This window comes from Camelus dromedarius, chromosome 28 (genome assembly GCF_036321535.1).
Source record: "Camelus dromedarius isolate mCamDro1 chromosome 28, mCamDro1.pat, whole genome shotgun sequence".
NCBI classification, from domain to species: Eukaryota; Metazoa; Chordata; class Mammalia; order Artiodactyla; family Camelidae; genus Camelus; species Camelus dromedarius.
Genome location: NC_087463.1, coordinates 18,440,808 through 18,453,684, shown reverse-complemented (window position 1 = coordinate 18,453,684; position 12,877 = coordinate 18,440,808). Strand labels below are relative to the sequence as shown.

Below are 12,877 nucleotides of genomic sequence, written 5' to 3'. Positions count from 1 at the left end.
CACAGCAAAGGAAATCATAAGTAAAACAAAATGACAACCTATGAAATGGGAGAAAAGTTTTGCAAATGAAACCGACAAAGGCTTGATCGCCAGAATATATAAGCAGCTCATACGACTTAATAAGAAAGAAACAAACAACCCAATCCAAAAATGGGTAAAAGACCTAAAAAAACAGTTCTCCAAGGAAGACATACAAATGATCAATAGGCACATGAAAAAATGCTCAATATCACTAATTATCAGAGAAATGCAAACCAAAACTACAATGAGGTATCACCTGACACCAGTCAGAATGTCCATCATTCAAAAGTCCACAAATGACAAATGCTGGAGAGGCTGTGGAGAAAATGGAACCCTCCTACACTGCTGGTGGCAATGCAGTTTGGTGCAGTCACTGTGGAAAACAGTATGGAGATTCCTCAAAAGACTAGGAATAGACTTACCTTATGACCCAGGAATCTGCTCCTGGGCACAACCCTACTTGAAAATGACACGTGCACCCCAATGTTCATAGCAGCATTATTTACAATAGCCAAGACATGGAAACACCCTAAATGTCCATCAGTGGATGACTGGATAAAGAAGAAGTGGTATATTTATACAATGGAATAGTATTAGGCCAGAAAAACTGACAACATAATGCCATTTGCAGCAACATAGATTTTCCTGGAAAAGTCATTCTAAGTGAAATAAGCCAAAAAGAGAAAGAAAAATACCATATAAGATTGCTCATATTTGGAATCTAAAAAACACAAAACAGAAATACAAAACAGAAACAGACTCATAGACATAGAACACAAACTTGTGGTTGCCAAGGGGGCAGGGGGTGGGAAGAGAGAGACTGGGATTTCAAAATGTAGAATAGATAAACAAGATTATACTGTATAGAACAGGGAAATATATACAAGATCTTATGGTAGCTCACAGAGAAAAAAGCAATGATTATATCTATGTTCATGTATAACGAAAAAATTGTGGTCTACACTGGAATTTGACACAACATTGTGAAATGAATATAACTCAATAAAAAAATGTTTAAAAAAATCTGAAAAAAATAAAATGGGCATGGATTCCATCTGTTGCCTCTATAAGAAAAGTTTTGAATTCACCCAGAAAACTAGAAGCCTTTGGGATGAAGGGCACCACATAAATGATGGGGAGGCAACCGTCTATGAGTGAATATTGAGGAGTAACTTACAAGACGGTAGGTGGGAACCTGGTAAATTACCTGCATGGCCAGAAACTTTAAAAGGGACACTGGGATATTGGCTAGAAAAGGCAGTGGGAACAATATTTTGCGGTTTCACAGTATAAAACAGAGGACTGAGAGGCTACCGCTGAGAAAATATCAAGAGACATACAGTTATTTCAGACAAACAAGGAGGGAGAGGGACAGTCCTAGGAAAAGGAGGAAGCTGCAGTAGGTTCCTTGGCAGCTGACAGGAAGGCCAAGGTAAAGCAAAGAAGAGGGAGTTGGCTCCTAGGTTGTGCAACTTAACAACGCTGACCATCTTCCCGCCCTTCACAAGGAAGGAAGGTTTAGGAAGACAGGACATATTTCTTCACCAACCTGTAAAGGTATAAGAAACAGCAGGGTGTGTCCTGAAAGGGTAATTTCCCCTTAAGTTTTATTGGGTTCTGGATTCTTGGAGACAATGATGTCGGTGCATATGCAGAAAATACCCGATGGCTTAGGTCGGCAAGTACCACCTTAAAAACCATTCTGACAATTGCTGAGTCTTCTGTGACGCTGTACGACATCAGCGTGTCATAACTCATCTATTACCTGCCAGGAGCACTTTTCAAAACCAAGACGGGTGGAGAAGTATGGCATGGTTTCATATTTAAATGAACTCTCTTTCAATGTAACCAAATTCCTGGTCCTTATCAATCAACACCTCTTCTCAAAGACAAACCACATGACAAACCTTCGTGATTCACTCACAGGGCGAATCAGCCTTAGCCAGTAGCTCTCATTAGTCCATCTGGGCTGCTCTGTCCCGCAAACTTTCCCTCATGCTCCAGGCTGAGCTTCTTGCTTCTGCTCCTCTAGGGTCAGGCCTCTTTCTCTTTGAGCCCAAAGAAACCCATCCCCCTCCCACTCACAGCCTCCACTTGCTCTGTGACGGTGACGTGTGGCCCAACCCTGAACAGAAGCTCCCGGTCCTCCTGTTTGTAGTTTTTCATCCAAGGACTTGTCTCCTGCCACTGCCTTCTGATTTGGACCTCTTCATCAAGACTCAATACTCTACACCCTCCCTCAGCCTTACCTAATCACAGCTCAGGGGTCTATTTCCTTCAGTCCCATTCAGGTGTTATACCCACAGACAGAGGCGACCTAAGAAGAGCAGAGCCTGGGGGCAGGGGGATCGGCAGAAACAGCTTTCAGTTGTAGAAGACAGATCCCTTCTCCCTTCACAGCGTGTCTCCATCCCCTGGGCTTCTGGGACCTCACTGTAGGTGACACTTCCTGAGAATGCGTGACGTGCAGAGACAGAGACTCAGCGACAGGACCGTCGACAGTCACGGGGCTGGTGCAGAGAATCAGAACTCACGCCTCCAGACGCTCATCGCGTTCTGGTGGGAACGTGAAGTGGGGCAGCGGCTGTGGACGGCAGTCGGGCAGTTCTTCTAAATCAAACATAGACTTGCCAAAAGACCCAGAGATTTCACTCTTAAGCATAAGCCTAAGGTGTGAAAACGTAGGTCCACACTGAAACGTCTACATGAGAGTTTATGTCAGCCTAACTCACAAGGCTACACAAGACCCAAAGTAATCCACACATGAACGGATTTGTTTTAAAAGTGGTATATCATACCAAGGAACACTATTTAGTCCTCTAAAGCAATGAAGCACCAATTTATACTCCAACATGAATGAACCTTGACGATATTATTCTACGTGAAAGGAGCCTGATACAGAAGGTCACATACTCTGCGATTCCATTTACAGGAAATATCCACAATAAATAAACCCACAGAGACAGGAAGCAGATTAGTGGTTTCCAGAGACTGGGGGAGAAGGGAGAAGTATGGAAGGACTTTCTTTGGGGAGTGATAAAATGGCTCTGGAATCAGATCATGCTGGTTGTTGCACAGCCAAATCAGTGTACAAAAATCCAGTGACTTGCACATTTTTCAGTGGTGAACCTTACAATACAGACGTCCCTGGGGACCTATGGGGGACGGGGTCAAGGACACCCCAGGATTCCCAAGTCCATGAGTGCTCAAGGGCCTTGTATAAAATGCCCTAAAGCCTATGTACATTCTCCTTTATGCTTTAAATCATCCTTCAATTTCTATAATACCTCAGACAATGGGAAAGGTACATAAATAGTTATGAATATAATGTAAAATAGTGGCTGGATTGGGGCAAACAGAAGTATTGCTCTTTGGAAGTTTCTCGAATTTTCTTAATATACATTTTCCATCTGATTGATTGAATCTGCAGATGCAGGAACAGTGGATATAGAGAGCTGACTGTATGTGCATGATATCCCACTTGGAAAGTCAGTCTGCAGTTCAAGCATCCCATATCTGGTGGTAGGGGAGATCCTGGGCCAGACGCCTTGGACATACAGACTGTCCCCTGCCACCGCCGTGTCGCAGGGTACATTCTGCTTGGGGAAGAAACGAAGTTACTTCTGTCCACCTCTAGTCCCTCTCAGAGTTACTCATTTCTTCCAAATCCCAGCTGGATGGAGCCATTTGGGGGAATGGAGGGTGGGCAGGATTTGGTCCTCTCTCTAAGTCGCACACACAGAGAGACATCCCAACTCCATCCCCCACTCCCTTCTCCTGGTTGTCTCTGATTGGAGCCCTAGAGGAGTGTCTGAGCCCCAGCCTCCCCTCCTAGCGACTCTGGGGCCCACAGAGGAGGGTTCTGGGGCTTTCATGTTTGACCCAGTCCCGCCCCATCACATGCTGTGGGAGGACATTAACTCTCTGGAGAGTGCAGAAGAGACAGGGGGTTTGCATTTAAACAGGAGGAGAAATGGCATTTGAAGCCCACAGTGTGTCTAACATAGTGTGGGGGGTGGATACACATGCATCTTCTGAGCCAGCTCCTGCCTGGACAGCTCGCATGTGCAATTCACGGCCCAGAGGAACCTGGGTTTTGGTTCAGCCACTGTGTGCCTCATTCTGTCATCTGTGAAATGGGGGAAACAAAGGGACCTGCCTCAAAAGGTGTTGAAGACAGAAAGGGGTGAAGTCATTACCCCACGTAGTAAAAGTCAATATAATTTTGCCACCGTAATACCAGACACATGAAGACACTGAGGCTTCAGTGACAAGGCACGGAACCATGGCATTCAAAGAACACTTTTTCCTCTTTTTTCTCTCAGGCATTAGACTGTGTTGTCCACACCAACAATCTGAAGCTGGCGTGCTCAAGGGCAGGCTGACCAAATTATGCCGTGATTCTGCAGATCAAACAATTTATTCTGCTGTTTAATCTTTGTGTGAAAATGAGAATATTGCCATCAAATTGGCTCCTGTTTGTATCCATGGTTCTTCTAACTGAAAACATGTTAATGCTGCAAGGAAATGAACCTCCCACTGACCTCAGAAATCAGGCCACACTGGGCTTGGCTGCAAGAGGCACGACCGGGAGGACCACTGCCAAGGTCTAGCCGCTAAGCGAAGGCAGATGACGCCTGTTCTCCTTCTATGGCTGAGACACCTCGTCCATATTTCTTACGATGAGAATTCAAGCTATTTTCTGGTTCAGAATAATTCCGAAGGAACTTGACCTGTGAAAAAGCCCTTTCAGAGCATAAAATACAAAATATAAGCTTTTTAATTGTTTACCTTTGAACTGACCATAAAGTCATTCAATGTGTAAGAGAAGAAAGAATTTTAAGGGTTCTTTCTAGTTGTGGGTAGTGGCTCGGATCATGGGAAGGCGTTGGAGTTAACTATATTCTCATTGGTAATAGAAAGGCAGCTACATACATTTCATATGAGCACAGGATTGCAGGTCCCAATTCTGCTGCTGAAGAGGAAATACAGGAAAAGAATAATAATCTCGTCTTTACTCATGGAGATTTCACTCAGGAAGGTCACGGTTACTCAGGAAGCTGGTGGTTAGCCTGGTGAAGAAACCAAAGGTTGATTTACTGGAAATTGCAGCTGCTCTGGGCAGTGGGAGGTGCAAGAGGGAGCTATATATTCCCATCTCACCGCTCACCGCGCAGACGCCGACAGGCTCCCCGCCCACCTCTGCCTCCTCCAGGATCACAGGTAAGGGCTGCCAGCAGCGCTGCTTCACTGCACGGAGCTCTTCTGAAAGTGATAACAATGATGTGCATCGTCTCATTGCTCTGTTTCATTTTGTCTGATTGTATTCTACTTACTCTGCCAGGGCAATAGGAAAACGCCTTTGTCATCTGATTTACTCTTTAGGAAACTTCTTTATTTCCAAAAAGAATCAAATACTCCATTAGGAGCACATGGGATCGTGGGGTAGCATGTCTGGCTCCCACAGATCCTTCAAAAAAAGTCAGGGAAGTGCCTCGTGAGACATGGATGCATGTCACCACATCAGTCTTTGTCTCGGTACTTGTTACAATGCATTTTCTACCCAGTCTTAGTACAGTCAGCAAGGATGGAAAGATAAAGATTCTATTCTTTTTTTCACAAAAGTTGTCTTTAAATATTAATTTTGATACTCCTCTCATGATGAAATGTACACAAGTACACTATAAAAGGCTTGAAAATTAAAAAGAAGATAAACGTTATTTAAGAGAATCCCACAACTCATATATAAGGCATGATGTCTTTAAAGAAAATTACAGACTAAACTTCCCTTCAGTAAAGTCATTACAAAATGACGGATGCTTTTCCAGCAGCTCCCGACAGCGTCAAGACACCATGGATTCACTCAGTGGACCAATCAGCCACTTTGCAGTCGATCTGTACCAACAGATCAGACAGAGATCAAGAGGGAAGAATATCTTCTATTCCCCGCTCAGCATCATGTCAGCCTTTGGCATGCTTTACTTGGGGTCCCGAGGAAACACTGCTGCACAACTTCAGAAGGTAGGTGGCAGCTTCCTTTACCTGGAACAGTTGGCACTGGTCCGTCTGTTGTCTTGTGTGCAGATGGTCCCAGATCTGGCTGTCCCCAGGGCTCGCACAGAGAGCCGCAAGCAGCCGCGTGACTGGGTGGGCCCAGGGTGGTGGGGGACACACGTCTCCCCCAGTGCCCGGCCCCCTCTGCTTCCCTGAGCCCAGCCCTCCTCTGGGACCCACATGAACCCCTACAACTGCCCCCCAACTAGAGGGGAAGAGCTCAGGTAGAAGTGACACATTGACTAAACTCCGTGGGAGGCAGCTTCGTGTGCTCCCTCTGCAGTGAGTGAAAATGAATCAGGATTGTTTGAAGCGGCTGGTGATCAGCCCGCTTTGCTGTGTCATCAAGGAGCAAAATGCTTACACTTTGCTTTACTTTGTTCTTAAGTCTTTGTTTCTTTATTGATTTTTACTTTAGTTTGCTTTGGGCTTTTGTTTTGTTTGATTTCTTCGGTTCTTTCTTCCTCTGTCTTTCTTTGATGAAGGTGGGTCTTTAGAGTAAAGCTTCTTCGTCCCACTTCCTGTCTCCTGCAGGCCCTTCACTTTAAGGAAGTCGCAGAGAACCCAACAGCAGGAGCCACAGCGGATCCCGTGAGTCCCAGGGCACCTGGGCCTGGAGGGAGGTCACACATCCGAGACGGTCGCACGTTACACTGGGAATTTCAGATAAACGGAGAAGAGTTTACTATCACGGGCATCTTAAGCGAAGTACATGGGACAGATTGTTTCTCATTTCATATTACATGCTTATTTAATTCATCTGTTTTCCTGAGAGGTGATTAGCTTCTGCTTAACAGCATGTGTTCTGGAGCCGAAAGGTAGCTTCAAAATCCTGCTCTGCTGTTCACAAATGGGGAACGTGGCAAAATACAACTACTCTGGGCCGCAGAGACCTCAGCCCAATGAAAGATTTGCTGCTGTACATTCAAATACATGCAAAACATGACAACAGTGCCTGGACAGCAAGAACCCTGTTGCATAATATGTATTGCTAGTATATAATAACCATAATGATGGTAATCACAATACGTTAGTAAACTTACATAATTTTACTTAGCTCATAAAGAAAAGTGAAAGTAACCATAGCTCACGTATACTTTGGAAAATGATTAAATGAGACTTATGGTATGCAGCCCAAACGCCCCATAACTTTTAGAGCAAGTAGAAGGTTCTGGATTCAGACAGGCCTGAGTTGAAAACTTGGCTCTGCCACATTTGTTCTCCAGGGAGATGTTTTTAATTATCTGAGCTTCCCTGTTTTCATGTTAGATGGACTAAATAAAGAGATGCTGATGGAAAGCCGTTAGCAGTGTACCTGCCACACATGGCTCCTCACCCAGAGTGTGGTGCTCGTGAGTGAACAGCCATTGAGCACAACCTGTAGGTCTTAGAAGGTAATCCCACCAAGAAGTACAAGGGGGCTTCACGTCACAACATAGGAAATGATGCAAATTAGACACTCCTGTACTACTGGTGACTATTAGAGATGCAGTCTCGTTCTAGCGCTTAGGGTTACCTGGGAAGCCAGATCTGACTGTCAGACAATTAAGGCACAGCCAGCAGTGGAATGGTGCTGCATCTCTGGTTCAAAGGAGAAATGTTTGGAGTATGTTAGAGCAGCAGGAATTTCTGAGAAGGTTGAGTGTAATTATGAAGGATATTTGAGGTAAAATACACCAAATTTGAAGAAAAACAGCAAACCTTATTGATGGGGATGCTAAAATATATGCACAGATATGACAAACTTAGGTGGGTTTAGTATTTACATCAAGAGGACCTGAGGAGCTCTCGTTTTCATGTTTGAAGGTTGAAAATCCAGAAAATCATCACTTTCATAAGCTTCTGACTGAATTAAACAAACCCACCGACGCCTATGAGCTGAACGTTGCCAACAGACTCTATGGCACAAAGGAGTTTCCCTTCCTTCAGGTGAGTTTCCCTGGCCTGCCCACACCTTTCATCTGCTTCCTGGTCCTCTGCCCCCCGGTCTCCAAATGGGGGAGGAGTGGCAGGTGAGCCTGGCTGACCCCCACAGAGAGCATTTACCCCAGGGACATCGGGCTCCCGCACCTCAACGCACCCTCGGGTTGTCCCAGAGCCTGACCACGCACCAGTGAAGTGGGGTTGGGATTGTCCCACGTCCTCTCTCTGGTCATGACTGAGCATGATTTAATTTGGGGATGCTTACAAAGTTACTCACGAATTACTCTGAATTCCTCCTTTCTTCCTTCCCATGTCAAAGGAATACATGGATAATGTGAAGAAGTTGTACCTAGCCAGTGTGGAATCTGCTGATTTTGCGAATGCTCCAGAAGAAAGTCGAAAGATGATTAATTCCTGGGTGGAAAGACAAACTAATGGTACGTTATGACGGATTCACTCACTAAGTAACACTTTTGAGTCCCCGGGGTGTGTGATCTGCCCCCCAAGCAGGACACTGCATAGGGTGCAAGGGAGATTGGTGAGATGAGACTTCAGAGGGTGGAGGACTTGCATATGGTGGGATGGTCCCAGTAAATATGGAGAGAAACAAGGGGACCCAGGAGGGATCCCAGCACCAGCTCCTGGAAACACAGCTGGAGTCTGGGTGTGAAGTGTCTTTGTGGATCCCAAGTCTTAGCTCAAGCTTCACTTGATTTCACACTTTTTTCTTTGACTTAGAGACAATAATAAAAGGAATCCCTTATCCTTTGTTAATTGGGAAACAAGCAGCTCCCCTCTAACCCATCCTTCTTGTCACCTGCTGCAGAGCTGCATGGCCCGTTGTCCATGCCCACATCCTGCAGGGATGGTCACAGCCATCTCCCCAACCACGGCAGATGGCTGGACAAAGTCTCCATTCTCTGAACCACGTCCTACCTCCATCCCAATTATAGGTCAAACCTACAGCAATTCAAAGTGGAGAATGGAGAGGAGGACACCCCGGGGAATGGTGTTAGGGTCCATGTCATTCATCCTGAAGAGCATTCAGGCCTATTTCTTCTGAGTAGTGAGTCAAAAGTGAAAAGATAGGAAGAGAGAGAGGAAGGAAGGAAGAGTTATTAAGAAAGGAAGAATAGAACAAAGTCGGATGAAACAAGAGAGGAAAGCAGGTGTTGAGGGCACCTGGAGGGAAGGATATAGCGAGAGAGGGAGGAAAGTGACTCCTGGAAAGACAAGATGAAATCACTCCATCCGTATTCAGTGTGAGATGATGGATGTCACCACAGACAGACACTGAACACCTTCCCAGTCACAAGAAGGGGTCTCCATGAGGGTACCTTCATCAGGCTGGTGACTCTGGGAAATGGCACCTTATGAACTTTTGGGCATGGTGTCCCTAATATGGTGACTTGTGTGAATGTTTCATTGATCTGCTGTAACTTTCAAAGCATCTTCAAGAAAAACCACTTGTCCCTTCAGGAAGACCCTTCCATTTTCTTTCTTTGAAGGAAAAATCAAGGATCTTTTTCCCAGAAATTTTCTTGACAGCTCCACCGTTCTGGTGCTGGTGAACGCCATCTATTTCAAAGGGCAGTGGCACCAGAAATTTAAGGAAGAAAACACTGTCGAGGAAAAATTTTGGCTGAGCAAGGTATTGTGTATACTTATTTTTTTTTAATTATTTTCTTTTTCTATTTTTTTTAATGATGAGAGGTAATTAGATGTATTTATTTATTCTTGGAGGAGGTGCTGAGGATTGAATCCAGAACCTCATGCATGCTAAGCATGGGCTCTACCACTTGAGCTATACCCTCCCTTTATAATTTATTTTCATAACTTAATACAGCTCTAGCTGAAATGTGAAACTTACATACGTAATTATTAATGTACAACTGCAGGTGTAAAATCAAATTTGTCAAGGCTCTCTTTCCTTACATAATTTTTTTTCTTTAATTAGTTGGGTATCCTCATAGAAACTCTTGTCTGTAACTCACAGATTTCCCAGATCATCCCCTAGAAGGAGGATGAGTTTGGTATCTCAATAATATTATACCTTTTTCTGACTTGTGTTCACTTGGCACTTGTTTCCACATTAATTCCTTGCAGGATACAAGCAAATCTGTGCAGATGATGAAAGAAACCAACGACTTCAATTTCGCCTCCCTGGAGGACATGCAAGTCAAGATCCTGGAAATACCATACAAAGGCGAGGAGCTAAGCATGATGCTGCTGCTGCCCAATGAAGTAGATGGTCTGCAGAAGGTAAAGCCGTGCACCTCCAATCTTCCTACTGTTGCTTTGATTCCTAGCAATGCAAACAAAATAGGCTGTTCATACATTGGTGGTGCTGGCTGGCAGAGATCCAGCACAGAAGAAACAAATAAAAAAATTCCTTATGGATCACAGTATTATAGGAAGAATATATAGAAATTCTGTCCGTCACAGGTCACATTAATATTCTGATGAAACTATGGAATGTCAGTTCACAAAACTACATACCTAGCTGCACACCTTAATATTTTGTAGCCATAACAACCTGCAGTAAAATCCAGTCCACCCATTTAAAAACAGGAAAATAACACTCACATGTAGGGGACAGATGGAAATATTTGCAAGTTCATTCACAAACAAAACAAGGAAATGGAAATAACAAAGGTGACATATTGCATACTAAATCACAGTGGTTTTGTAGACTGTGGGCAAATAGATTTATTTTGATCCCCACTTTTCAATGTTGAATTATTCTGTTCTGAAGAGCCCAAAAGTCATTCAGAGCCTCATTGCTCGGAGTTTAAAAAAAATAATTAGAGAATTTTCCTCTTCTCATGTTATAATAGTTAAAGTTAATATGTAAAAATTTCAATATACAATGCCAATATCTTACATTTAAAGGACATTCTGTTAATGGTCGTCTGCAATTACTGGAGTAGCTGCTGCTGACGCTGATGTGGCAGCGAACTTCCCACACTCAAAATGTATATGGAGTGACACTGGCAACTGGAAATCCTCAGGGAAAGTCCTGTGGCAATAAATGTGAACAAACATCAGAGTACTCTTTCTCCAGCTCTGCGGTCCCCATTATCCGGGACCCCGGGAACCCCAGTTCTAGGATTTAGCCTATGGTAACAAGTCTAAATGAGGCAAACGCTTTTGGACAGAAGTGGCTTAAAATAATGAAAAATTTTAACCAAGGAACAATGGTACATGCTTGTGTTACCAGTACTTTAGCTTAGGGATTGACATGCAGTAAATGTATATTCAAACAGATGTTCATTAAATAAACCTATATACACTGAGTATGAATTAAATGAAGTATCATGTAACAATTTAAACCTGATTAGAGAAATATATATCTCTACAGGAAAAGTTTACAAGTAGGTCAAGAAAAAGAAAAGAATGAAAGTAGGATGTATGCTATGAATGCACAACGTAAAACTTTATGAAGGAAAGGACATTAACAAAGAAGTCTTTGAAAATGAGGGGTTCCACACATATGCAGCATGAGAATTGGACAGTTCATCTTTTACAAAATAGTTTTGTTTAATGATTCTGTTGCTGCATATACATATATATTTATATATTTATACCTATATACATGTATAGATATTTATACATATGCATCTAATTATGTGTACATATATTGATAAAAATAGCTAAGTCGTGAAAATATAAGATCTTTTATTTGATTAAATAATATATATTCAGGTCTCTGTTAGTTTTGCCTCCTCAGATTGAATCTAATCACTTCAATCTCCTGTACTTACACTTACTGTTAAGATAAAGGTTCCCCACATGTTTCAATCCAGTGTTAAGCTGGGCTCCGTGTCCTTGTTTTCCATCATTACAGTTGGAAGATAAACTCACTGCTGAGAAATTATTAGAGTGGACGAGCTCACAGAATATGTGGAAGTGTCAAGTGCATTTACACTTACCTCGGTTCAAAGTGGAAGAGACCTATGACCTCAAGGCCATACTGGAAGCCCTGGGGGTGGTGGACGCCTTCAGTTCACGGGATGCTGACTTCTCAGGCATGACCAGGAAACACAGGCTGGCGGTGTCTAAAGCCCTGCACAAGTCCTTTGTGGAGGTGAATGAGGAGGGCACGGAGGCCGCAGCGGCCACAGGCATCAGTATGGGTTTCACATCACTACCAATACCACGTTATGAACATTTCCATTGTGATCACCCTTTCCTGTTCTTCATCAGACACAACAAGACCAACAGCATCCTCTTCTTGGGCAGACTCACTTCCCCTTAGATGTGATTACCCTTCCACCACCCTAGGGGCACATGCACAGAGTCCTTCTGATACACTCATTGCTGGAAGCAACAGGTTCTCCTTGATGTGTTTCCCTTTCTAACCTCATGGTCATCACTAAGAATCTAACCATTGAAATAACATTTCTGTCTGTCACTTTCTTTCTACAATCACATGTTGGCCTACTTTATTTCCCCATGATAATTTCTCTTCAGAAAATGTCCAAAATATGATACAAGTATATTACAACACTTTATCTTCATCTAAATTTGAAATATCATATGTGCTATCTCAAAAAATTATAGCTACTATTCAAACCTATTGACCTAGACACCCACATGTATTTGAATTTTGGTGGTATGTGGGACACTTACCTGTCCTCATCTTTTGGTTTTATGAAATACATTATCAATAAAACAATGACTTATTCATATCATTTGTTGCTTTTCCTCTTTTTTCTTTTCAACAAACTGCAAGCGCCCACCAAACATAGAAAAGATAATTTAGAAATATATGACTGCATTTTTAAACATACAAAGGTAGTAGAGCATGATGACGCAGAAGAGGGAAGCCAGTACCAGAACACGAATGGCTCTGTAACCCGTGTCCAGAACTTAAACA

The 12,877-nt window shown here is 43.3% G+C and overlaps 2 protein-coding genes across 4 annotated transcripts in view; both read left to right on the top strand.

The window, feature by feature from the left end:
• Nucleotides 1-12,692, top strand: part of LOC135319530 (serpin B3-like) — a 31,699-nt gene extending 19,007 nt beyond the window's left edge. The window contains exons 1-8 of one of the 3 annotated variants that reach the window (XM_064480404.1): nt 5,161-5,244; nt 5,850-6,042; nt 6,610-6,666; nt 7,882-8,004; nt 8,318-8,435; nt 9,507-9,649; nt 10,105-10,260; nt 11,846-12,692. In XM_064480404.1, coding sequence (XP_064336474.1) covers nt 5,875-6,042; nt 6,610-6,666; nt 7,882-8,004; nt 8,318-8,435; nt 9,507-9,649; nt 10,105-10,260; nt 11,846-12,256 — 1,176 coding nt within the window. In that variant the 5' untranslated portion in view covers nt 5,161-5,244; nt 5,850-5,874 and the 3' untranslated portion in view covers nt 12,257-12,692. Of the gene's footprint in view, nt 1-5,160; nt 5,245-5,849; nt 6,043-6,609; nt 6,667-7,881; nt 8,005-8,317; nt 8,436-9,506; nt 9,650-10,104; nt 10,261-11,845 lie in introns of those variants that run through there. The other 2 variants (XM_064480405.1, XM_064480406.1) reach the window with 2 other exon arrangements.
• The window catches only part of LOC135319531 (serpin B4-like), a 52,674-nt gene continuing 45,005 nt past the window's right edge, over nt 5,209-12,877 (top strand). Inside the window, exon 1 of the mRNA XM_064480408.1 lies at nt 5,209-5,244. The gene's annotated coding sequence lies outside the window, so the exon portion shown is untranslated. The remainder of the gene's footprint in view (nt 5,245-12,877) is intronic.